Source organism: Pogona vitticeps, chromosome 15 (genome assembly GCF_051106095.1).
Source record: "Pogona vitticeps strain Pit_001003342236 chromosome 15, PviZW2.1, whole genome shotgun sequence".
NCBI lineage: Eukaryota > Metazoa > Chordata > Lepidosauria > Squamata > Agamidae > Pogona > Pogona vitticeps.
The window spans coordinates 3,495,316-3,520,000 of NC_135797.1; the positions used below are offsets into that span (position 1 = coordinate 3,495,316).

General features: G+C 49.8%; 2 protein-coding genes across 9 annotated transcripts in view; both read left to right on the forward strand.

Moving 5' to 3' along the window:
* The window catches only part of ATP8B2 (ATPase phospholipid transporting 8B2), a 48,863-nt gene extending 29,725 nt beyond the window's left edge, over nucleotides 1–19,138 (forward strand). For all 7 annotated transcript variants that reach the window (XM_072984254.2, XM_078382235.1, XM_072984251.2 and 4 more), the window contains 16 exons: nucleotides 779–987; nucleotides 1,309–1,352; nucleotides 2,322–2,487; nucleotides 3,573–3,761; nucleotides 4,659–4,774; nucleotides 5,065–5,229; nucleotides 6,245–6,356; nucleotides 6,792–6,897; nucleotides 8,073–8,217; nucleotides 9,611–9,794; nucleotides 10,741–10,964; nucleotides 11,636–11,719; nucleotides 13,007–13,237; nucleotides 13,698–13,836; nucleotides 14,292–14,422; nucleotides 16,274–19,138. In XM_072984254.2, the coding sequence (XP_072840355.2) occupies nucleotides 779–987; nucleotides 1,309–1,352; nucleotides 2,322–2,487; nucleotides 3,573–3,761; nucleotides 4,659–4,774; nucleotides 5,065–5,229; nucleotides 6,245–6,356; nucleotides 6,792–6,897; nucleotides 8,073–8,217; nucleotides 9,611–9,794; nucleotides 10,741–10,964; nucleotides 11,636–11,719; nucleotides 13,007–13,237; nucleotides 13,698–13,836; nucleotides 14,292–14,422; nucleotides 16,274–16,576 (2,548 nt within the window). In that variant the 3' untranslated portion in view covers nucleotides 16,577–19,138. The remainder of the gene's footprint in view (nucleotides 1–778; nucleotides 988–1,308; nucleotides 1,353–2,321; nucleotides 2,488–3,572; nucleotides 3,762–4,658; nucleotides 4,775–5,064; nucleotides 5,230–6,244; nucleotides 6,357–6,791; nucleotides 6,898–8,072; nucleotides 8,218–9,610; nucleotides 9,795–10,740; nucleotides 10,965–11,635; nucleotides 11,720–13,006; nucleotides 13,238–13,697; nucleotides 13,837–14,291; nucleotides 14,423–16,273) is intronic.
* A 1,116-nt stretch (nucleotides 19,139–20,254) lies between these two features.
* IL6R (interleukin 6 receptor) overlaps nucleotides 20,255–24,685 on the forward strand; it is a 14,255-nt gene continuing 9,824 nt past the window's right edge. For both annotated transcript variants that reach the window (XM_072984255.2, XM_072984256.2), the window contains exon 1: nucleotides 20,255–20,785. In XM_072984255.2, the coding sequence (XP_072840356.2) occupies nucleotides 20,695–20,785 (91 nt within the window). In that variant the 5' untranslated portion in view covers nucleotides 20,255–20,694. The remainder of the gene's footprint in view (nucleotides 20,786–24,685) is intronic.

Sequence of the window (24,685 nt, forward strand, 5' to 3'; positions counted from 1 at the left end):
TTTCAAAATCCCTTTTAATTTCTCTTTTTCTTTTGGTTTTCTCCAGCATGACTTCCTCTCTCTTTCTCTCTCAGCCCCCAGGTAAGAGCCAGTACCCCCCACTCCGTCCCCCACACCTCTGACTACGCTCAGGTCCTTACGGGATGTGGGTAGGGGGCTAAGGGTTAGGGTCAGATCCTTCCCCACTTTAATATCCCCAGGGCAGGGGACGATGACCCCCTGGAGGTCCAGAACCTGCAAACCTCTGGCCTCCAGTCTTCAGAGAGCAACTTGAACATCGAATTTTTTTTTTGCATCAGTTTCCCCCCTTGTCACATCCCCAGCTGTTTTACACCCATTTAAACCAAAATGGACCCAAGATTGTCATTGAGGGCCATAGCAGTTCTCTTTTTAATAAATAAATCGGGGTGCTCTGGACCTCAGCTGCCGTTTCTAGACGTTGGAGTTATTTTCCTCTGTTCCTGAAAAAAAAACACACACATGCGTGTCTGCCTTTTCTTTACTGCGAGGGTGCGAAATTCCAGATGCTGTCGGACTACAACTCCCATCAGACTTGCGCTCGCCAACAGGGGAGCGATGATGGGAGTTGTAATCCAAGAACATCTGGGGAGCCGCCTCTGCTTAAACGAAAGAGAGAGGCGAATCCCAAAGAAATGGAAATGTAACTTTTTAAAAAGTTTTAAAAAATGATGCCACGAGAGAGGAGCTTACTCATTCAGTGGCAGTCTATCTTAAACGGCACAGGACCACATGTTTGTTTCTGATTCTTTCCTGCCAGCGTGGAGGTGATCCGTCTTGGGCACAGCTACTTCATCAACTGGGATAAGAAAATGTACTGCGCCAAGCGGTGCACGCCGGCCGAAGCCCGGACCACGACCTTGAATGAGGAGCTGGGCCAGGTGGAATATATTTTTTCGGACAAGACAGGCACCCTCACCCAGAACATCATGGTCTTCAGCAAGTGCTCGGTGAACGGACGGAGCTATGGTAAGCCAGGTTAACTCCCGACATTCAGAGGCAGTCTAACTGTCTTGAGTATGAGATGTGAGAGATGGATGGATGCACATATTCTGAAGTTTGAAGCCTGCGGTACCTACTTCAGTCACTAGGTGGCAGACATCCCTAACCAATGCATAGCTTTGCAGTCAATATAAACTGAAGGAATGGAGCGGTCTTCCTTCTCGAGACTGCAGGAGCAGACCACAGCTGTGAAAAGCGCTTGTATTTGCTAATAATCTTTCAAATATAATCTAGCGTAGTCCTCACGGATCATGCTGTAACTCTGTCTCTCTTTCTCTTATTTTATAGGTGATGTTTTGGATGTTCTAGGTTACAAAGCCGAGCTTGGAGAGGTAAAGATCTGGGGCAGCTCTGTGGGGTGGCTAGTAGGATTTGGAGAAAGTATGGCCTGCTGGTGGGTTAGACCTCTGGGCTGCAGAGCCAAAGGCTGGGAGTTCGAATCCCCCACGGTGCCTTCTTGACAGGAGTTGGACATGATGATCTATAGAATCCCTTCTACCTCTGCAGTTCTAATGACGATCTTTCTGGAGTTCTGATATCTGTATGTTTCATTCCTGTTTCATGACATCAGATCACTTCTGATTTATGGCAGCCCATGAATTCATGACCTCGGAAAGATCTTCTTATTAAGAGACTTGCTCCGGTCTTGTAGAGTAGAGGCTTCCCTTTCTGAGTCAGTCCATCTAATGGTTTTCTTTCCCTGCTGCCTTCAACTTTTCCTAACCGTATTGTCTTTCCTAGCAAGTCTTGTCTTCTCACGAGGTGCCTAAAGTTACTCAGTTTAGTTTCCCAAGAGAATTCAGGCACGATCTAATCTAGAAGCCAGTTTTCCATGGTGTCTGTAAAGCTCGACTCACTTCGTATAAAATGATTTTGGCAGTTTTCTGAGAATTTTAGTGGTTTTTTTGTTGTTGTTTTAAAAAATTGAAATATGGACACTTCGAATCCCTGGCGCTCCCAGACCGGGAAAGGCAACCTTCCTTACAAACCTAGGGAGGCTGTTCCCATCTAACCCCCTAAGGAGAAGAGACCTGTTGAATCTGTAAACTTGTCTAGTTAATAGTCCTCAAATTGAATAGCATCATGCTGAAAGACTTCACCTCTGCTTTGTCACAGGGGTTTCCAGCCTCGGGTCCCCAGATGTTCTTGGACTACGAGACTCCCCAGAAGCCTTCACTGCTAGCTTTGCTGGCCGGGATTAATGGGAGTTGTAGTCCAAGAACATTCGGAGACCACAGGCTGGTGAGACCTTCTGTGGTTTCATCATAACCGTTTTCTCTTCCTCCTCCTCGGTCCTCCAGAAGCCGGAGCCGGTAGACTTCTCCTTCAACCCCTTGGCCGACCCCATGTTCACCTTCTGGGACGCAGGCCTCCTGGACGCCGTCAAGCTGGGCGACCCCCACGCGCACGAGTTTTTCCGCCTCCTCTCTCTCTGCCACACCGTCATGTCGGAAGAGAAGAATCCAGGTTTGAATCCTTGGACGTTGGGAAATGTGTGGGAGAGGAGCAAAGCAGCCCGGGAAGTTGGGAGGGTCCTGATCTGGGCCTCTCGGCATCATCCTCTTCACCGCGCCCCTGGCGTCCTCATCCAGCAGCTCGCTTTCATTCTCTGGGGCATCATCCTTCTGCCAAACCTTTAGCCCTGGGTTGAACCCAGCTCATGGGGGCTGCAAATCCAGCCAGTCGGAGCTTCAGTCTAAAATGCAGTCGTATTTCGAGCCTCGGTGTTTGGCCTGTGGTACTGCCTGCCACCAGAAGGTGGGCCCCACCTGTGGACGATGCTGAATTTAGCCCTCGTGGGTGGTGGGGGAAGAGGTTCTTTGGTACAGTGGTAGCTCGTGGCTGTCTTGGTTTGCTGTGACAACCGTCCTTTCTCCTCCAAGGGCTAAGCTCTTTGAGGGCAGGATTCTCTCCTCTTGGGCCGCGTAAAGCACTGCTGCTGGGCCCCATGGCAAACGTCTGGGCCTCCGAAGGCGACTCTGGACTACAACTCCCATCAATCCCAGCACAGTCTGTGGTGAGGGGCGATGGGATCTGTAGTCCGACCCCATCCTGTTCCGTCAATGAGTTAATCAGAAGAAGAATGTCTAAGTAGTAATAGGCCAGTCATATCTCCTGGATTCATAACCATGAGGACTAGAATCTTTGTTTTTCTGGAACGGGAAAAACAGCAAACAGAGAGAAGGCCGGGTTTTCTCTCTGCTCTTCTTCCTCACCAACGTCCGCTTTTCCCCCCCAAAGGTGTTTTGTTTCCTGATGGAAAGAGAACGAAGAAAAACGTACTGGGTTGTTACGTATTATTATATGTGTCATCTTTTCACTTGGTTTTGGATGTAACCGCCATTAAAACCCTGGAAAGGGTCGCCATCGGTGAAAATGGACTCGAAGGCACACAATTATTGTTATTCTCGTTAAAATTTGCCCCTCGCCTCTGTGTGTGAAGCTGAGTGATGGATGCAGGAAGCCCCAGAGGGGAAGGTTTGGTGCTTAAGGTTTCGTCCCCATGGGTGGACCTCAGCTTTCTCTCTCTCCCTGCTTCTGCGTCCGCACAGGGGAGCTCTACTACAAAGCCCAGTCGCCCGACGAGGGAGCCCTGGTCACCGCCGCCCGAAATTTTGGCTTCGTGTTCCGTGGGCGCACTCCGAAGACCATCACTGTGCATGAGCTGGGGCTGCCGGTGATGTACCAGCTGCTGGCCATCCTGGACTTCAACAACGTTCGTAAACGCATGTCCGTCATCGGTGAGAAAAGAGAGGGGGGCGGCGGTGACAGGGGTCCGGGTTCGAGAGACGGGGTGCCGTTAACCCAAGGTTTTGGCACCCAACGAAACACGAATACGTGTGTGCCGCCTGTAGAGAACAGTGAAATCACGGCTGAAACCCCGTGCGTTGAGCTTTCTTAATGGTGCACTGGGCAGGGGAGAGATATCCGACCGGTGTTTTCTCCCAGGTAGACTGCTACAGAATATGAAGGTTCTACTGCGGTGTAAGGGCCAGTCTCAGCTGGAAGGAAGGAAGGAAGGAAGGAAGGAAGGAAGGAAGGAAGGAAGGAAGGAAGGAAGGAAGGAAGGAGCTGATGGTGGATAGAAGGAAGGAAGGAAGGAAGGAAGGAAGGAAGGAAGGAAGGAAGGAAGGAAGGAAGGAAGGAAGGAAGGAAGGAAGGAAGGAAGGAAGGAAGGAAGGAAGGAAGGAAGGAAGGATGGATGGATGGATGGATGGATGGATGGATGGATGGATGGATGGATGGATGGATGCTTTCCCTCAATCTTCAGCTGAAAGAGGCTGATGGGTGGTCAACACACAAACAAATAAATAAATACATCCACTTAAACAAATTGCACTATTACAAGCTTGCTGAACTAAAAAAAAAGTTTTAAACACTTTTAAAAAATGTGGCACTTATGTGTTAAAAGCTCCTGGGAGGAGGGTTCCATTTAAGTCTGCCTTTGGCCTTGAAGCTCGCCCAGGCTGGGGGTACTTTTCGTTGTCAAACCTGCCTACCTTGCAGGGTCGCTGTGAGGAAGCAACAGAAGGGAGAGCTCAGCTTCTGGGAGAGGGCAAATATTGTTGCGGGGGGAAAAACACACACACTAAAATACCGTGTTTCTCCTTATTCTTGACCTCCCTCCCCCCCCCCAGTACGGAACCACGAGGGGCAGATCCGCCTTTACTGCAAAGGGGCTGACACCATTTTGCTGGAGAGACTCCATCCGGGGAACCAGGACTTGTGTAGCGTCACCACCGACCATCTGAATGTGAGCGGCAGAAGGAACGGATCCAGGGAGGGCGGTGGGAAGGGTCCATGCCGGCTGGGTTGCAGGGCGGGAGGTGCCAAGACGCTGGGAACGGTCGCCTTTTCCATCATCCTAACTTAACCCGGACGGTTGCCGTTTGCAGTGCCAAGGTGGTGGCAGGGCGTTCGCTTCGGGTTTTGAGCCGAACTTTAAAGACACCGCAGGGCTCAGCCCTGCCAGCAAAAGAGAGCCAGACCCTTGTCGTCCTCTGGGCACCACCCACCGTACGCTTTCTGTTCTGCCGCCTCCAGGAATATGCCGGGGAGGGACTGCGGACGTTGGTGCTGGCCTACCGGGACCTCGACGAAAGCTATTACGCGAGCTGGGCCGAGCGGTTGCAACGCGCGAACGTGGCCAGCGAGGGCCGGGAGGAGAGGGTGGCCCAGCTTTACGAGGAGGTGGAGAACGACCTGATGGTAGGTCTCCTTCCCCTCCTTTATTTATCCAGGGGGGAACCCAGCGGGCCCACTTCAAGCTGCTTCGGTATACAGTGGTGCCTCGCACAACGAGTGCACTGTAGAACGATGAATCCGCACAACGGGGCCGTTCTAGCGATCGCAAATGTGATCGCACACCGACGGCCCCTGTGGCTCAAAATCGCAGAGCGAAGGTCGGTAAGCAGTTCGCTTACTGACCTTCGCTTTGCAACCCGCCGATCAGCTGTTAGGCGGCTTCAAAATGGCCGCCGGAAGCCCCAAAATGGCCGCGCGCAGCGTTTTCGTACCCTCGTTAACGAGGGGAGGGCGCGAAAATGGCTGCCGGCCATCGGAGAAACATTGCTGTACAGTGAGTAAAGCTGCTATTGGAACGCATTAAACTAAGTTTAATGCGTTCCAGTGGCTTTTTTTGATCCGTACAGCGATGTTTTCACACAGCGAGGGTTAATCCGGAACGGATTAAACTCATTGTGCGAGGCACCACTGTTTTTACTTTTTGTTGATTTACTTATTACAATCCGCTCACATCCAGCTTTTCAGCTTTCCTCGGCCCCAATTCCTCTCCTTTTCTAGAAATTCTCATCGAGGCGTCCGAGCTGTTATTAGATGTATCCACTGAGCAACTTCCAGGAGGAAGTAGAAAATGTTACACATTATGCCAAGAGTAGAATATTGTAGCTACTTATTGTTTTGCTGTGGTTGTGATACTACTCTTTGCTCAGAATGTAACTAGTAAAAGGTAACTATGTTACTTGTGAACCTTTGTAACTATGTTACTTGTGAATAGTTACTTCCATGCTGGCTACCCAAAGCAGTGCTCGGCTGTATATCAGTTGTTCTCGCTGGTGGATTACTTTTTGATTAGCGCAACGAAAGGGCGTTTAGCCTGACCGGACTCTGTTCTCAAGGTCCAGCCAAAACTTTCCCGTTTCGGCTGGGAAGGTGGGCCCTGGCTAGCCATCTTTGTCTCTCTCTCTGTGTCTTTCCTCACAAGCTGTTGGGGGCCACTGCCATTGAAGACAAGTTGCAGCAGGGAGTTCCGGAGACCATCGCCCTCCTCACCCTGGCGAACATCAAGATCTGGGTGTTGACGGGAGACAAACAAGGTCAGAAGGTGTTCGGGGGCTGCCGAGCTGCAATTAACATTTCCACGAAGAGCGGAAGGAAGGGTTGTGTTGAAGACTGGCAGGTTTTCATTGGTTTTCTAGCAAGGAGAGGTGTCTCTATTTATGACCCAGGAACATGGGTTTTTGTGCTCTTTTGAACTTTGCAGGGGCTCTCATACTCAGATTAGGTTTAATCCTTTTGGGGAGAACAGCCGTTCGGACTAAAATCCGGAAGGGATTCAGAGTCCCCGGCTCCCCCTGGCCCCCCTCTGGATGGATATTCTCATGCTACAGCTCCCATCACTCTTGGCCCACAGTGAGGGGATCATGGGATCAATGGTCCGGCAACATCCAGAAGGCGCCTCCCTTTGATTTTAGGGCTCATTTATTTGGCTCCGCTATGGATACAGATCTTTTCCTCTCTTCCTGCAACAGAGACCGCTGTAAATATCGGGTACTCCTGCAAGATGCTCACGGACGAGATGACGGAGGTGTTTATCATCACGGGACATACCGTCCTGGAGGTGCGACAGGAATTACGGTAAGTGACGTCCCGCAGACGAGTGTGTGTGTGTGTCTTCTTATTAGTGGCAGTTCCGGCCCGTCCCTCTCTCTTTCCATTCATCGTGGGCCAAATTGGTTTATCCGTGTCAGTGCCATGTGCTGGAAGGGTATGAGCTTATGACTCGTATCAGCTGATGACTCTGGAGACCTGGGTTCAAATCCTCATTCAGCCCCGAGGCTCTTGAGCCAGGCCTCCCCTCTTAGCCTCAGCTACCTCGCAAGGCTGTTGTGAAGGAGGGAAGGAGACTTTTGTGCGAATCCTGACGTGGGAAGAAGGGAGACCCGTGTGCAGTTTGGAGGAAAGACGAAATATAAATATAGTATCATACTATAAATAGAAATGTAGCACATTTCTCATTCTCTCCCTCCCCCCCATCTTCTGATCTTGTGCTTTGTCTTGGTTTCAACTTGGCTTTCAACCTGATTTATATTATTGCCATTTGGTCCCCGTTGCTTTGTGTTTCCCATCTGCAATTTATGCCCCACCTTAGGGCAAACAGATTTGAAAGCAAAGACGCTAACATTTCAGTTTTGTATACGTTTCGGATACACACACACACACACACACACACACACAAACAGTGGTGCCTTGCTTAGCGACAATCCGTTCCGGAAAAAAACGTTGCTAAGCAAAAACATCGCTAAGCGAAATTGAAAAGCCCATAGAAACGCATTAAAACGCCATTAATGCGTTCCTATGGGCTTAAAAATTCACCTTTAAGCGAAAATCCTCCATAACTCCGCCATTTTTGCTGCCTCTTAAGCGAGGGAAAACAGCGGGCGGCCATTTTGAAACCGCCGATCAGCTGTTAAAAAAGGGTCGCTTTGCCATGATCGCTTCCCCGCGATCATCGCAAAGTGAAACAAACCCCATAGGGACCATCGCAAAGCGATCGCTTTGGCAATCGCAAAACTCCGTCACTAAATTTTAAAGAAAATTTGTTTCTGTTTCTGTTTTATATTATATATATATATATATATATATATATATATATATATATATATATATATATATATATATATATATATATATATATATAATCGGCCTTTTTCCTCCGATGTTCAAGGCAGGGGGGAATGTTTGCCCTTCATTGACCTCTTCGGTACTCAGTGGCTTTTCCTCCCCTCTCCTCCCTTCTCCTCCGCGGGCAGGAAGGCTCGAGAGAAATTGGTGGACTCCTCCCGGTCCATGGGGAACGGCTTCGCCTATCAGGAGAAACTCTCCGCCTCAAAGCTGACGTCCGTCTTGGAAGCCGTCGCCGGCGAGTACGCCCTCGTCATCAACGGGCACAGCCTGGTAAGCAGCTGGCAGAGCGGATCAGGGACGCAGGAAGGCAGAGGTAGAGATGGGTGAGGGAATCTGTCTTTCCCCTGGAGGTGGTGCGGTTTTGCTCCACTGAGATACAAACATTGGCACTGTGTTGTTCTTTTTTTGGGGGGGGAATACAAATCCCATCATTCTCCATTCTGGGAGTTCTACCTGAAGACCCGTCTCTACAGCACTCAAATGAACCCTTTTGCTCCTTTTCACAGCATCGAATGTGACACAGGCATTAGGTATGGGGTGGTTTGTTGTTTTATTTTAGATTTTTTTTGAACTATGCTTCCCATCATTCTCCATTCTGGGAGTTCCAATGGATAGGCCCAAACCTAGATGTGGCTCGCCTGGAGAAAAAGGCCTAGCTGGGAAGGCATCACGGTCCAGCATAGGCCTTACTTCGCTCTAGGCTTTCTGTACAGAAAGGAAGCTCTCAGCTAGCAATGGCGTAACTTCCTTTCTACACAGGAAGTAAGGCCTAGCTAGGCTACAAAGCCTTCCCAGCTAGGCCTTTTCTCCAGGCGAGCCACATTTAGGAGTCTATAGGTGTGGCTTTGACAGAGTCCTGTGGGCCTGTTATTAGACCCCTAAAAAAATCAAGCCAACAGCTGACTGCTTTGTTGTCAATTCATCTTAAAACAATCATTGAAAGCTATCTATCTGCTTCTGGCTTGATTTTTTAAGCAGGCTAATAAAGGTATAACCTGCCTTTGCATATTTATTGGCTTTGGGGACCCCACTGTCTTTTTCTAATTCTTTTCTGAACAGGCTAATAAGTTTATGTGGCGTACATTTTGATGGACAGTAGTCTGTTCCTTCAGTTGCACGGATTCAAAACTTCAGCAGCGGTTTTGACAGATGCATATACAGTAGGGCCCCCATATCTGCGGGATTAGTACCCATGGGTCCACTTATCCGTGGCCTGAAAAATCAAAAATATTAGAAGAAAGAAATCCAGAAAAAATATTTTCACATGTATTATCAGAACTGGCCACTAGTGGGAGCCAGAGACCATGCCATGAATTCTTGTGGGTGAAGAATATGAACTCTGGTTCCCTCTAATGGCCAGATCTGGTAATGCATGTGAAGATATTTTCTTTTACCATTCTGTAGTGTTCACTATTATGCCACGTTTTTGGCATCTGCGGGGGGACTTGGAACCAGTCTCCTGCAGATATGGGGGGGTCCTACTGTATTATTTCGTGTTTGGGTGTACAACGGAGTGGAATAAAATATTTTGATTTCCTGTGTTTTGATGTGCTAAGAGAGCCCCCGTCCATCTTCCCTTGGGCGACAGGGCAGGCTGTCAGTCCCACATCCTGGGGTGCAGACGCACTGATTCTTCACCATCATGGTCCCTCTCCTCCTGCAGGCCCACGCTCTGGAGGCGGACATGGAGCTCGAGTTTCTGGAGACAGCCTGCGCCTGCAAAGCCGTCATCTGCTGCCGCGTCACCCCTTTGCAGAAGGCCCAAGTGGTGGAGCTGGTGAAGAAGTACAAGAAAGCCGTCACCTTGGCCATCGGCGACGGGGCCAACGACGTCAGCATGATCAAAAGTGAGTCCCAACTGTGGGCTGAAGCGGGGAGCTGAAATCCAAAGCTATGAACCAAGGAAATGCTACCAATCTGCACGGTAGACACCCAGGTTTCATTCGTTTCGATCGGGGGCAAATTTTAGGCTTTCGACCGAATCTCCTACGGGTTGACGCTTGGGCAACCTCCCTCAATCAGCTCCTTTGGGAATATGCTCCTGGTACTGTACAGTGGTGCCCCGCTAGACTATTACCTCGCAAAACAGTTAATTCGCTAGACGATGAGTTTTTGCGATCGCTATAGCGCTTCGCAAAACTGTGTTTCCTATGAGCGTTTTTCGCTGGACGATGTTTCAGTCTGTGCTTCGCAAGACAGGTTTTTTTTTCCCTTGGGAACCGATTTTCGCAAGATGACGATTTTGACAGCTAGGTCCGCGACTCGCAAAACGGGTGTTTTCGGGACCATTTTTCGCAAGACAGCGATTTTTACAGCTGTTCAGCACTTCGCAAAATGGCTGCCCTGTGGGTGATTTTCGCAAGACGACAACAATGTTTCCCCTTTGGAACGCATTAAATGGATTTCAGTGCATTCCAACGGGGAACCCGCATTTTGCAAGATGATGTTTTCGCAAAACAGCGATTTTCGCTGAACGAATTAACATCTTCTTGCGGGGCACCACTGTATACTCTAGTCCTCCTCTACTCGGCACTGGCTAGGTGCCCTCTAGAGTCCCATGTCCCGTTCTGGACCCTGCACTTTAAGACAGATTCGGACAAATCGGAGCAAGTTCAAAGGACTGAGAATGGCTGATCTAAGAATCCCGAAAAGGACAAACAACCAGAGGATGTTTTCAGTCTTATGAAGGTGGAGCTTGGGATCTGGGTTCAGAATTCTTCCCCTGACAGCGATTGCTTGTGTTTTCTCCTGTTTTTTTACCATCTCCACCCCGCCTCCCCTCCATCCTGGCAGCGGCCCACATCGGGGTGGGCATCAGTGGCCAGGAAGGCATCCAGGCGGTCCTGGCTTCGGACTACTCCTTCTCCCAATTCAAGTTCCTGCAGCGCCTCCTGCTGGTCCACGGGCGCTGGTCGTATTTGCGCATGTGCAAATTCCTGTGTTACTTCTTCTACAAGAACTTCGCCTTCACCATGGTGCACTTTTGGTTCGGCTTCTTCTGCGGCTTCTCGGCCCAGGTGCGGATCCGGAGGCGGGCGGGAGGATCCGGGTGGGAAGGCTCGTGCGGTCGACACAGGCTGTGCAAAAGTTACTTTTTTTCAGCCTCCAAGAAAACCAGCCCATTACGCAAATAATGTGTAATGAAGTAACTAAACAAGTAACTAGATAGCCACGCTGAGAGTTCCCGTCGGTGTGTTTCAGCACCGGCAACAAAAATAAAAACAGTTGAATTGTGTGACTCCTGAGAAACCCACGGCCAGAATCACGTTAGTTAAGACTCAGCAGTGTACCATAGTGTACCCCTTATCTGCGGGATCAGTATCCACTGATTCACTCATTCATAGTCTGAAAAGGTTACAAATATTTAACAAAAACCCCTAGAAATATGTATTTCTAACCATGGCGCTCTCAGCACTGGCCACTAGGGGGGGCGAGAGGCCATGCTATAGATAGCAACTCTATTATAATAGTGTTTGCTTTTATCTGCAGTTTTCAGCATCTGCGGGGGTGGGATTGAAACCTATAAGGGAGTCCTACTGTAGATGTTTTTGGGTGCAGTTCTTGGGGAGGGTTTACAGTGGTGTTCATGGAGTGGAGAAGGAGAACAGAGAAGGAGATATTGTGAGCTGCCTTAGAATAGTAGTAGTAACTGATTTTCTCTCCCACCCTTCTTTCCCTGCAACCAAAGACGGTCTATGACCAGTACTTCATCACACTCTACAACATCGTTTACACCTCTCTGCCTGTGCTCGCCATGGGTGTCTTTGACCAGGTGAGTCTCTTTGCTGATGGCCATTTCATCGGGGGTCCCAGTGGGGTGAGGGAAAGAGAAGGGGAGCTCACGATAGATGGCTGCAGACCTTGGGAATAACTCTTTAAAATCTAATAGGTTCAGTTGCCCTAATGGGTTCAGTTTTCAAGCCACAGATTCTAAATTAATTGTTTTAATTGTTACAATCTCTGCACTGTGGTATGAACCAGGACTCCCTTGTTTACAGGATCCGTATCCCTGCTGATTCACTGATCCACAGTCTGAAAATATTAAAAATATTAAAAGAAAAATCCTAGAAATATCTCTTTCCAGAGATGAAATGACCAGACCTGGCCACTAGGTGGAGCCAGAGACCACGCCATGTATAGCATTTGCTGGAAAACTGTATCTCCATGATGTCATTAATAGACCTGGCCACTAGAGGGAGCCAGGCTGCTCCCATGAATTTTTGTGGCTCAGTGGACTCTGGACTGGGATCTTTCTTGACTCTGTCCAGTGCTGTAACCACTCTACCACACTGCCACTCTGTGCTTTCAAAACCCGGGTCCATGGGGGAGCATCAGGGACCATCTAGAGGTGGAAGGGTGAAATTCTCTTCCTTTCCAGTTGGGGGCAGTGTGATTCTGATTTTAAAAAATGGAATTAAAAAAAATTCCTCGAGCTATCAAAAAGCTCTTCCTGTTTCCCAGCATTGAGGACTAGATTCTTGGTTTTATATTTGAAAGTTAAAATTTTCAAGTTGCTAATTCATATTTATAAGCATATATGGATTTTAGATCATCATAATTTACATGGCTGCTATTAGACTTCCTGGGAATTATATTTTCTTGAGGATAACTAACTCGTTATAATTTGTGCTGATAAATTTCAGGGGAATTATATTCTGTTAAGTATAACTAAATGATTCATAATAATTTATGTGGATGACTGGAGGCTGATAATCAATTCGTGCCCATCCTTTTATAAAGATGCAGTTATTCGACTTTCCAGGAATAATGAGTGATGATTTAAACCAGTTCAACTGAGTACTGAGGGCCTGGGTGTGCCCTTAGATAAGCTCAGAAAATTTACATTTTGGAACCACAGTACCTAGATTCGAACTCGCATCTTCCACCCACTCAATCACATCAACTGAGATACTGATGAGCAAATTTTGGCAAATTCTGTCCAGCTCTGTGATCAACAGGGCAAAATAAAATGGATGGGGGGGAGAGAGAGGAGGTCTTTGACGGGCAGAAGGTGCAACCAATAGATGAGCTTGCTGAACGCCCACCTCTTTTACACCAGGATGTGCCTGAGCATCGTAGCCTGGAATACCCTAAGTTGTACGAACCCGGGCAGCTAAATCTCCTTTTCAACAAGCGCGAGTTTTTCATCTGCATTGCTCAAGGGATCTACACCTCCGTGTTCATGTTCTTCATCCCTTACGGGGTTTTCAGCGATGATGCCTTCCTCGCCGACTACCAGTCCTTCGCCGTCACCGTCGCCACCTCCCTCGTCATCGTCGTCAGCGTGCAGGTATGGGTGGGGAGCGGGTTCCCCCGGAAAACCTGGATTTAAGATGCCAGGGAAGAATGGGATTTTCAGATTTACTGGACGATAAACACCAGGAGTTTCCATTGAGGGAGTTCTACCAACCTTGCAGGCAGCTTACGATCGTGACTCACCTGGGAGAAAGGCCTTATTTAGGAAGCTTTGAGGCCGAGCTCCACCCAAGCTTCCTGCTCAGAAAGAAAACTCCCAGCTAGCAGTGGGGCAGGAACAGGAAGCTCGGGTGGAACTAGGCCTAGCTGGGCCTTAAAGCTTTCTAGTCTAGGCCTGGTCTCCCAGGCGAGCCGCACAGAAGTGCTTGTAAACAAGCATCTTTCCTAAGCCAGCGGCCTGCTTTACCTGTGGGTAGGTGGGCTGGGATTAAAATAAAGCCGCGCACCCTCTTTCCATTTCATCAGTGTCCTGCTAACCCCCTTTCCTTCGGCAGATTGGCCTAGATACAGGATTTTGGACCGCGATCAACCATTTCTTTATCTGGGGCAGCCTGGCTGTGTACTTCGCCATTCTCTTCGCCATGCACAGCGACGGCCTCTTCCAGCTTTTCCCCAACCAGTTCCGTTTTGTCGGTGAGTCTGAGACCCGGTGCCGGGCTGGGATGGTTGCGCCGTTCGAGAGGGGCTTCCGATTTTTCCGTCACTTCTTCCCTCTTGCGGAGTGACAGAACCGTTAAAGCGACATCACCCACCCAGGCTGTATAGTAGTGGGGCAGCCCCAGGACGTGGTGGGAGGCTCTGGGAGCACCCTGCTATGGGGCCAGAGGCCATGCATCACGGGGGAGTCCTCCTCAGCCAAGGAGCAGTGCATTATGGGAAACATTGGCCACACAATCAAAGGAGAGTAGGTGATGGAGTGGGTCCCTTCCTTCCTTGGCTGCCTCTTCCTTTGGGAAGATTTGGCCGCTCCGGGTTTTTGTCAGAACTTTACCGGAGTTAAAGATAAAGTTACCCTCTTCCTCTCAAGCTGCTTTGTGACCTTTCCTGCTCTTCCTTGACCGGATCTATTCCCCTCCCCCCCTTGCTAGGCAATGCCCAGAACACGCTCGCCCAGCCGGCCGTGTGGCTCACCATCGCCCTCACCACCGTCATCTGCATCATGCCCGTCGTCGCTTTCCGGTTCCTTAAGCTGGACCTGAAGCCGGAGCTTTCGGATACGGTGAGTGTGTCCGCCGAGGGCGAAGGCCCACCAAGGAAGGAGCCCACCCCTCGCTTTTCTTGAGAAAGATAATATGTGCAGGAGGTTGGATTGAAATGCCTTTTGGCTGCGTAGCCGAAGCGCAGAGACTTCCAGAAGAGAATAGTGTCAGGTTCCCCAGCCTTTCCGTCTCTTTATCCTTCAGTGGCCCTTATTAATGCACTTCGTTCTGAAACATTTGTGGAAGAAATAATAATTTTAAAAAATCCTTTACTCACGGTTGCAAGCAGATCAACAGCAAACAGGTGAAACAAACTGACTTCGACAGACGAACGAAAGGGGAAAGAACACTCAGTAGAGAGGCGGGTCTGTCTTTGAGTGTAGTGTATGGGAGGGAACGATTGGATAGTGCAGGAAAGATTGACAGTCCCCTTAGCCTACAAGAGTCCCTCCCATACACTAAAACATCTGGCACCATGGGAGGTGGTGATAACACTCCCAATATAATGCACCGATTAGAGAGGGGACTTTTGCATTTCATGGCCTTTAAATCCCAGAATTCTAAACTAGGGCTTCCAGGGTAGTTCTTTGGGAGGAGCCCTCAAAAGAGCCGAGTGGACAGGAAAACTACCATTCCCGGGAAGTAGTGGGGCAGCTTCTTCGCTTTTGAATAGAAAAGCTCAAGAGAGCCCCCAAAGAGGTAAGGAAAGCTGGCCCATAGACTTCAGGGTTTTTTGGGGGCTTTTCAGACCAAAGAGTTAAGGAAAGCTGCCCCATAGACTTCAGGTTTTCTGCTGCCGTTGCCCAGGCTGAAGGAAGGCCCCAAAGAGGTAAGGAAAGCTGGTCCATAAACTTCAGGTTTTTTGGGGCTTTTCAGACCAAAGAGTTAAGGAAAGCTGACCCATAGACTTCAGGTTTTCTGCTGCCATTGCCCAGGCTGAAGGAAGGCCCCAAAGAGGTAAGGAAAGCTGGCCCATAGACTTCAGGTTTTTTGGGGTTTTTCAGACCAAAGAGTTAAGGAAAGCTGGCCCATAGACTTCAGGTTTTCAGCTGCCTTTGCCTAGGCTGAAGGCCCCAAAGAGATAAGGAAAGCTGGCCCATAGACTTCAGGTTTTTTGGGGCTTTTCAGACCAAAGAGTTAAGGAAAGCTGGCCCATAGACTTCAGGTTTTCAGCTGGCTTTGCCCAGGCTGAAGGAAGGCCCCAAAGAGGTAAGGAAAGCCGGCCCATAGACTTCAGGTTTTTTTGAGCTTTTCAGACCAAAGAGTTAAGGAAAGCTGGCCCACAGACTTCAGGTTTTCAGCTGCATTTCTCCAACTCTTTCCTGAAGAATTTCCAGGAAACTATGGGAACTGGAATCGAAAAATCGACAATGTGTCTAAACCTCGGCACGAATTTCGTTAGAAGTTTTAGGTATCCAAAGCTGCACTGTTTACAGACCCAAAAAAAGAGAGATTTCTTTTTGTGCTTATTTTAGTGGAGGGCGGAGAGGCATACGTTGCTGGTGGGTTATGGCTTACGTAGTCCCCAAAATGAACTTTCCCAAGCACTAGGAGCAGTAACAACGGTGACAATTGTATTTTATTTTATTGTTAATACTGTGCCTGTTCTGCCGGGAGCAGAAGGCAGCTGAGGTCGTCGTGGTCATCTCTACTTTACGGACACAACAGCCCTGTGAGGTAGACCCGGCTAAAGGAGCAGGCCTAGCCTGGGGTCACCCCGGGAGTTTTAATGGTCCCATGGGGTTTTGTAACGCAGTTCTGCTCTAACCACTCTACCACCATGTCCCAAAATAGATATTTTTAGACTTAGACACTCTTGAATTTTTTTTCCCTCTCTCCTCTAATCGGCCCCGATTCCGATCCTCCTCCAGGTGCGCTACACCCAGCTGGTGCGCAAGAAGCAGAAGACGCAGCACCGCTGCATGGGGCGAGTGGGCCGGCCGGGGTCCCGGCGTTCGGGCTACGCCTTCTCCCACCAGGAGGGTTTTGGCGAGTTGATCATGTCCGGCAAGAACATGCGGCTCAGCTCCCTGGCCCTCTCCAGCTTCAGCGGGCGGACCAGCGCCAGCTGGATCGAGACCCTGCGGAAGAAGAAGGGGAGCGGGGCCGGCGAGGGGAGCAGTGCCGCCAGCAGCCCCAGCGGCGGTGGGCCGGACAAGACGCTGAAGGTGTGAACCAAAAAAGGAAGAAAGAATAAACCAGAAACGAGGAAAATCTAAGAGGGTCCCGGACGGACGGATGGACGGACCGAGAGAGGGACAGACATCCTCCCCCCCCCCACTCCTGAGAATGGAGCTGCCTATGGACCAGAAGTGGCCCCCCCATCCCACGGAAGCTTGGACACTTCCAGATGGATCCACGCATACAGGCCCACGGCTTTTGGCCACGTCTGAATTACCAAAAAATTCCTCCCTCCCAGCAAAATCTTTTCTGTCTGCCAGCATCTTGTGGCTGCCTGGAAGGGGGGGGGGGAACAGAGGGAGCCTAACCCTTCCCCAATCATCCTCACCCGGGCGGCTTGAACCCTGAACTGCTGCGTGAAAGGCGTCTTGGAAGAAATAATCATCATTCAGTAATCTCTATATTCACCTCCGCAGTGCAACATCCTCCCCCACCACCACCACCCCAGACACACTGCACACGAATGTATCGGGGGCGAGGTGGAGCCCACGCCGAGGTACCCAAGGGCGTTCTTGTGGCCCCGCCGCCTCACCTCCCCATCATCTTTCACGTGTCTTTTTTTATACCTATAGTTATAGGAAGAGAAACTTAAGGACAATGCGAGTTTGCAACACGACGAGAACCAACAACACAGCAGCGCGAGCACCTCTGTGGGGTGCCCGTCGGGCGTCGAGCAGTGGCGTTGGAGGGGGACGCGTGGGAGACCCCGGGGCCCGATTCGGAGGCCTCCCTCCGCCACGCGGTTGCCACTGACACTTGGGAGGGTGTAAAGTGCCACCGTCTTGGAAACCTGCTTTGGAAAACTTTGGGCAAGGTATCCCATCCTTTCCTCAGAGGAACCCTCGTTTGTTCTCCGCCACCGACGCCCGTCCCGAGGCTGGAGAAGGTCCAGAAGAAAAGTTTATTTTTATATAATGTCGGATCTCGGCTGGCATGGAGCTGCCTCCTCTTACTACGCCCCCTCCCCACAACACACACACAAAACACACAAACACACACGAATGCACCTTCCCCCTTCCTTGGTTGTCGTAGCCAACGCCCTGACGTCTCGTTGCGCCCGGGGAGACGGGCCTGGGCCCGGTTGACCATGCATAGCAGAACTGAGCAGATGAGAAACACTGAATTGATATGGGACAGTAGGACCTCCTTATCCACAGGATCAGTATCCACTGATGGTTTGGAAATATTAAAAACATTGAAAGAAAAATCCCAGACTATAAATATCATTAAATATCTTTAATGATGAAGTTCCCAGAACTGGCCACCGGAAGGAACCGGAGGCTATGCTGTGTATAGTAGAACTGTCGTATCCATGGGGGTTCGGTTTCCAGCCGCCATGGCGGATGCTATACATTGCATGGTCTCTGTTGGTAAATGCAACCTGGAAATACGTATAAATCTGTATTTCTGGGGTTTTTAGTTTAGTATCGTCACCCAACGGATAAGTGAAACAGTGGATACTGATCCCGCAGATACGGGAGTCCGACTGTATTGATCATCCTCGAATCCAGAGCCTGTCGCTGTTCCGCCTTCCTTCCTTCTCCGGTTTCCCGAGATGGGAAGAAAGAGGGACGGAGCAGAGGGGAAAGTGAGGGAGCCTCAAGGGGAGAGGACAGCGCGCCCCCCCCCGTGGGTCCAGCATCGAGATCCTGTAAAGGCTGACCAGCCAGCAGCGCCCCGTCCCCCGGGGGAAACCCATCGCGGTTGATGTGTGGGGCTGCAGCGTGGGCTCAGTCGCTTCTTCCCTACATCAGGCTTTCTACGACTCTGGCAGTCCTGATAGGTAGCTGTCGTGGCTAAGAGCCGGAGCTTCGGAAAAGTTATTTGGGGAAGGACTACAGCTCCCATGATCCACCCTGGCATCTCGCTCTTTAGGGCCGGGCAGAAGGCGCGACCCACTTTTGCCGGGTCTCCCTGCGGCTCCTTCTTCACCCACCTTCTCTGGAGCCACTTGCCCCTAAATTTTATCCCGACCTCTGTGGGAGGAGCCAGTCCAGTGGCTCCTCCCCTTTCCCCGGGTCTAAATCCCGCAGGTCCTTTCTTGACCCTTATGGGATATAAGAGGCTGGCTTTTTTCTTTTCAAAGAGCGATCAAACTGGTCTGATCCGGCACCACCGCCCTCTTGCGCTTCTTCAGCCGGATTGCATTTGTGGGTTTTCGCCCGAACTTTTCTGCCCAGTTCTGCTATGCCCGGTCCCTCCCTGACCCCCATCCCATAGGGGTGATAATCTCTATAATCTATAATTATAATATAATCCCAAGGGTCTCTCAAACAGTCACGCTGGGCCCTATAGCGTCGAGACGGCCGCAATTCAAGCGTTGGCGACGCCGATGTTTCGCCCCCGAGACCGACTCTCGATACCAAAGAGGACAAGTTGGCAGGAGATGGCGGACGGACGGATCCTGATTCCCAACAGACTGTCTTTTATTTTTATTCTTTTGTGTGCGTGTGTACAAGCCTGGAGAGGAGCTATAGCGAAACGGGACGGCCACCCCGCGTAGGGAACCGAGAACATTCCGTATAATTTATTACACATTTCTATACTTGGCAAAATTGTATCGTTTTATGGGTATACAGAGATATTGCATTTTCTTAAAAAAAAAAAGAAAGAAAAAAAAACAAGCCCCCAAATTACGGCGTTGCTTTCAAATGGTCTTGACGTGTCTCGTGCTTAACGAAAAGGAAATTCGGGGGCTGGCAAGGGGTCCTCGCCAGAACGATGTTCTGTTCTGTGCATTCGAATGGGGGGAAAAAACGGTTCTGAAACCAGCAGGCACAATTTGGCCGAGAATTACACAACTTGTAAATATTGCTAGCTTTTTGGAAAAAAACGGGGGGCGGGGTCCCTGCCACCAAAGTTTTTCAGTTAAATTTATATACATGTTAAAACAAATTTAAAGGAGGAGTACATGGTGAGGGCTGTTTGTTTTTTTTAATAAGCCACCTTGAGGGCTAGAAACTTATCTCGTGCAGGTGATGGATTCTTCACCCAGTGCCCGGTTTTTCACACGCTGTCGGCTTTTACTTGAACCAAGCATGGCGGAGGTGGCCAAGTGGGGGGGTTCCTGGGCCTTTTCTGGACCCCCCAGGATTAACAACCCCACCCCTCCACCCCGTCGCTCACCAAAATACTGGGAAAAGGGCATAAAACGAGTTTGGCAGAAAAGAAAGTTGGCAGAAGGACTCCGGGCGAGTGAGCAGGCCAGGAAGCCACAGAGGTAGATAAAAAAGAATTTAGTATGGACATAATTTGGACCATAGAGAAGGGGTTCCCAGCCTTAGAAGGCTTCTGGGAGTTGTAGTCCAAGAACATCTGGGGGACCCAAAGTTGCGAACCACTGACCTAGGTGCTGCCGGATCCTTGCCGAGCCCTTCCTCCAAACCCCAGACTTTTCAAATCCACGGCCCACCATTCCCTCCGGCAGGCCCTAGTTGCTCCCTAAGACAATCAAGGCGCTAGTCCTCAAGTTTCTCCATCCACAGCTCATCTCGAGAGGAAAGCAAGGTCCCACGACCTCGCATCGAGGGTGGGTGAAAAGGTAGCCCTCCAGCGAGCTACGGCGCCCCTCCGCTCTGGGTGGACCAGCCAGAGGAGGAGGATCATGGGACGCGGAGTCCAAAAAAAACCCATCCAGAGGCCCACAACATCCTTGTGGCTGGTCAATCCAGCTGGTTCTCAGTGCTTCTAACCTGTTTTGGAAAAAAAATATTAGAAAACAAGAACCACCACTGGGGGGGGGGGAATTAAGATGTGCTGAGCTCAAGGGGAAATTTCTCAATCCTCTTGCGAAGGCCAGGGGTGTTTTGGTGTGTTTCTCTCTCCAACCCCCCCCTGGCCACCGCTGCTTGTCACTCTTCCCCCCCCTTGCCACTCCGTGGGAAGGCTGCCCTCCTGCCCTCTTCCCCTCCCACTGCCACCCCATTGCTCAACCTCTCTCCGATCCTGCTTTCACAACACACCAGAGACAGAGCGAGCGAGCGACAAGAGAGCACCCAGCTCTCGGCTGGCAGAATCCCCCCCTGCCCATGTTTCTTCCCCCCCTCCCACACTGCCTCGGGGAAACGCCAGTGGCCACAGGACCCAGGAGAGCGGGCATCGCCTTGGCATCATGCAGCTGCTCCGGGCCTCCTTGATGGCCCGGCTCGTGGCTGCCGTGGCCGCGTGGGTGGCCGATCCGGGGCACCTCTGCTTGCCTCCAGGTGAGAACGCTTGAATCTTGGGCTGCTCAGTGGGTTGGAAGGTTAAATTGATTTTTTGGGGGGGAGGAGGATGCTTTGCAAACCTGCGCAGCTTCTGCTGGAAGCCTGCTTTGCTTGATGATCTTCACAAGGTTTGCAGCTAGAAAACTGTCCTCTAACGGTGTACGATGTTTTGATTTGATTCCCCCTTTCAAAAAAAATAATCGTTGTGGCCACCTTTCTTGGGGTTTCCAACGTACAGATTATATGACCCGCTTTTTTGCCATGCAGCACCGACAGGCATACCAACGATTCTCGCCCTCCGCATTTCCCACTCCATCACACTCCTTCGATGTTGGCCCCTTGAGATTTAATCCGAATTTGGGTTCTCCATCAAGCCAGGATGTCCTGGGGTGCTTTCTCCCTGATCCGCCACAAAGTCCATGCATTGTGGGGAGAACCGATGGAGAGTAAATAGGATGTTGTGGGTAGAGCCCCCCGGGTTCGAGTCTGAACGGAGCCAAGGGACACGGAGTGCCCTTTGGACGGTCGCTCTTTCTTCACCTGCCCAACCTCGCAGGGTCGGTTTAGAAGTTTAAAGAAAAGGACAGCCACAGGTCCAGCCTTGAGCGCCACACGATGGGGCTTAATAGTGTGTGTCTGGGTGCGGGTGCGGTGTTGTGGTTCACTTCACTGAAGGCAGCAAAAAAAAGGTATGACAACCTTCTAGAACTGAATTCGCCTGGAAGTCACGCCGCAAAAGTTTAACCGAGGCTAGTTTTACTTTCTGCTTATGTCAGGAGATATAAGTCCTCCACCATCTTTCCTTTTTCTTTCCTTTTTAAGTTAAAAAAATTAAATCAGAGCCTTAAATCTATGAGCAAAATGGAGAGGCAGGAAGTTGAGTCATATAAAGAGAGCACCCTCCATCCATCCATCCATCCATCCATCCATCCATCCATCCATCCATCCATCCATCCATCCATCCATCCATCCATCCATCCATCCAATAATGTTATCTATCTATCTATCTATCTATCTATCTATCTATCTATCTATCTATCTATCTATCTATCTATCTATCTATCTATCTATCTATCTATCTATCTATCTATCTATCTATCTATCTATCTATCTATCTATCTATCTATCTATCTATCTGTCTGTCTGTCTGTCTATCTATCTATCTATCTATCTATCTATCTATCTATCTATCTATCTATCTATCTATCTATCTATCTATCTATCTATCTATCTATCTATCTATCTATCTATCTATCTATCTATCTATCTATCCTAGAGGGTCCCTTCTAGCTCTGTCGTTCTAAGATGATGATGAAAATACATTGGTCAGCCTTGAAGGTGCACCAAGATGCTAAGCAGCTCCTAAGAAAAGTATGACTCTTCTTTTTCACGTCTCCGTTTTCTTTCGAGGAGCATCATCCAAGCTCCCTCACTCCGTGGCTACTTTATTATCACAACAGCCCCACGAGGTAGGCTAAGGTGAGGGCGGCCGAAAATGAGCCACTCAGGTTCCCAGTGTAAACAGGAATTTGAATCTCCCCAGTCCTGATCGTAGTTCAGCCGCATCGCCGCGCTAGGAACGGACAATGGGGACCCCTGACACTGCCCCCCCTCAAAATCATAGAAATCTGGAGTTGGAAGGGGACCCCAAAGATCATTTAGTCTGTCCCCCACTGGTGCGGGAAAGCAGGTGCGAAACATACCCTTCCTCAGCAACCTTGTCTGTGAAGGTTTATTGGGGGGGGTGTCACTCGGAGAAGGTCGCATCCAGTCTGGCGATTTGATTCTAGCAGGTAAATCTTTCCACATAAGGAGCTTATTTCTCTTAATCCCACCGGTGACGCATCCAGATCGAACCTGGAATAGACAGAATCCAGTGATCCTCCAGGAGGAGTGTGTGTGTTTTTCCCCCCAGATTTTTTTGGGGGGTGGGTAGTGTTGGTGGTGATCAATTTAATAAAGTAAAGTAATTAGCATGTGTCCCAGAATAGACACCCCCCCCCTCCGGTCCAGGAGATGAAAAGGCCAGGATTAGCAAAGAGCTGAGAACATGACTTACGGGAGACCGGCTGTTCTTGGCCTGGGTCCAGGATGGGGGGGGAAAGGTAAGACAAAGCTGGCAAAGCTGTTATTTGCTTTCTCCTGCTGACATTTTGTCAAGTTCCAGCTTTTGGAAAGACAGCACAGAAGGAGCAGGGCTGGGGGAGTCAGGATGGTGTGGGAAGCCCCCCCCCCATCCTTTCTCGGAGCCCGGCACCCAGTTTTGCAAAAAAACCTTTGCCCAAAGGACTCCCAAACAAACCCCCTCCTTCCTCCCCCTCTTCCGTTCTGCTTCCTGGGCATTGTCGGCGCGCTAGCTCATCTGGTCCGGTAGATCGTTTTCAGGTGCAAAGGTGCTAAAGGGAAACACACACAAAACACCACCTTTCCTACTCAGAAATCTTACATGGATCGGCCGAAGGACATCCGAGAGGTTGCTGGATGGAAAAATCCCGCCCGCCTTACCGTTATTACAAAAAATGACCTTTCAGTCATTTTAAAATATATATATATATCGAAAAAAGATTCAAAGCACAACGCTGAACCCAAGGTGGTAAGGTTGTTGTCGTTCAACTATTTTGCAAACAACTATAAACGTAATGAAAAAGTTACCGTTACACTGCAAAAGGAATTGTTCGTTAATCTGTGGTGCCCGATCAGGGTGTACAGATCTGGATGTAGCCCAATCTATGGCCAGTTTGGTGACCCCTTACAAGTGGGGTCATTGTGCATTTCTAGTGCCATCAATTTTTGTGGGTCCTGTCGTTTTTAAAGACTTAGGGTTGTGCTTCTGCCTTAAATAACTCTGGCCAGTTGTTGCTTTGATGTGGTTTTCCGACCGGTTGGTAACCCTCTGAAAGGCAGGGCGGCTACCCCTCCTGCTTCACCCTGGCAGCAAATATTGACAAAAGTCAGAGGTTGCTCAGCAATGGTGGAAAGGGCCATCTGCAAGGCTGGCTTTCAGCCCCTCCAGCCGGCCGTGGCGTAAGCCGCCGCGCTGGCGTGAGCGGGAATCGGGAATACATTCGACCCACACGCTTGAATGATCCTGGTCTGCCACGTACGGCAAAGATGTGGGAGACGTAAAATCGTGGAGTTAAATGGCTCAAATACTCCCGTGGCAGACACAGCTGTGGCTTCAAAAAAAACCCTACTTCCGAGTAAATGTGTGTCCATACTGCACAGTTATGGCAGTTGATAGCCCTATAATTCTGTAAGCTTCGTCCTAGGGGATTCTGGGATGTGTAGTTTGCTCAGACCTTTAGAATCCGATGCCGAAGACCGCTAGCAGGCTTCCCTAAATGGTGGCAGACAATTGTAAGCATTTTTTAAAAAGTACTAGCTTCTGCATTGATTTCCCCACCACCACCACCATCCATGTGACATGGGTGTTCCCCCCCCAGCCATCCCCATTTTTGCATTTTCTTTGCTGCCCGTCGTGTGGCTTTGCTGTCCCACCAGTCTGCATGCTTTATTTTTAGCCCCGGTTTGTTCCGGGAGGGAAGAGGGTTTAGCGCTACAGCGCTGCCCAAGGGGAAGCTCACATCCACAGGCTTAACTTCTGGTTGGAAGCTTTCGGTTAGTCCTAATTAGCAGACAAACCGTCGTTCCTAAAGGGACAGTCCAGCAGGGAAAAGGACTTCTATGTATTTTTTTAAAAAAAGCTTTTAAATAATTTTAAAAGGGTTTCAAAAAGATTTCCAAAGGAGAACCGAAGCGGCTTACACAAGGAAGTTGGAATGCAAATGCTCATTACGGTCCGTGCTTCTTTGTGACCCGATGGGTGAAAGGAGAGGAAGGAAGAATTGCCCTATTCAGAAGAGTCCCCCGTCAAACCACAAATCCCATCATCCTGTA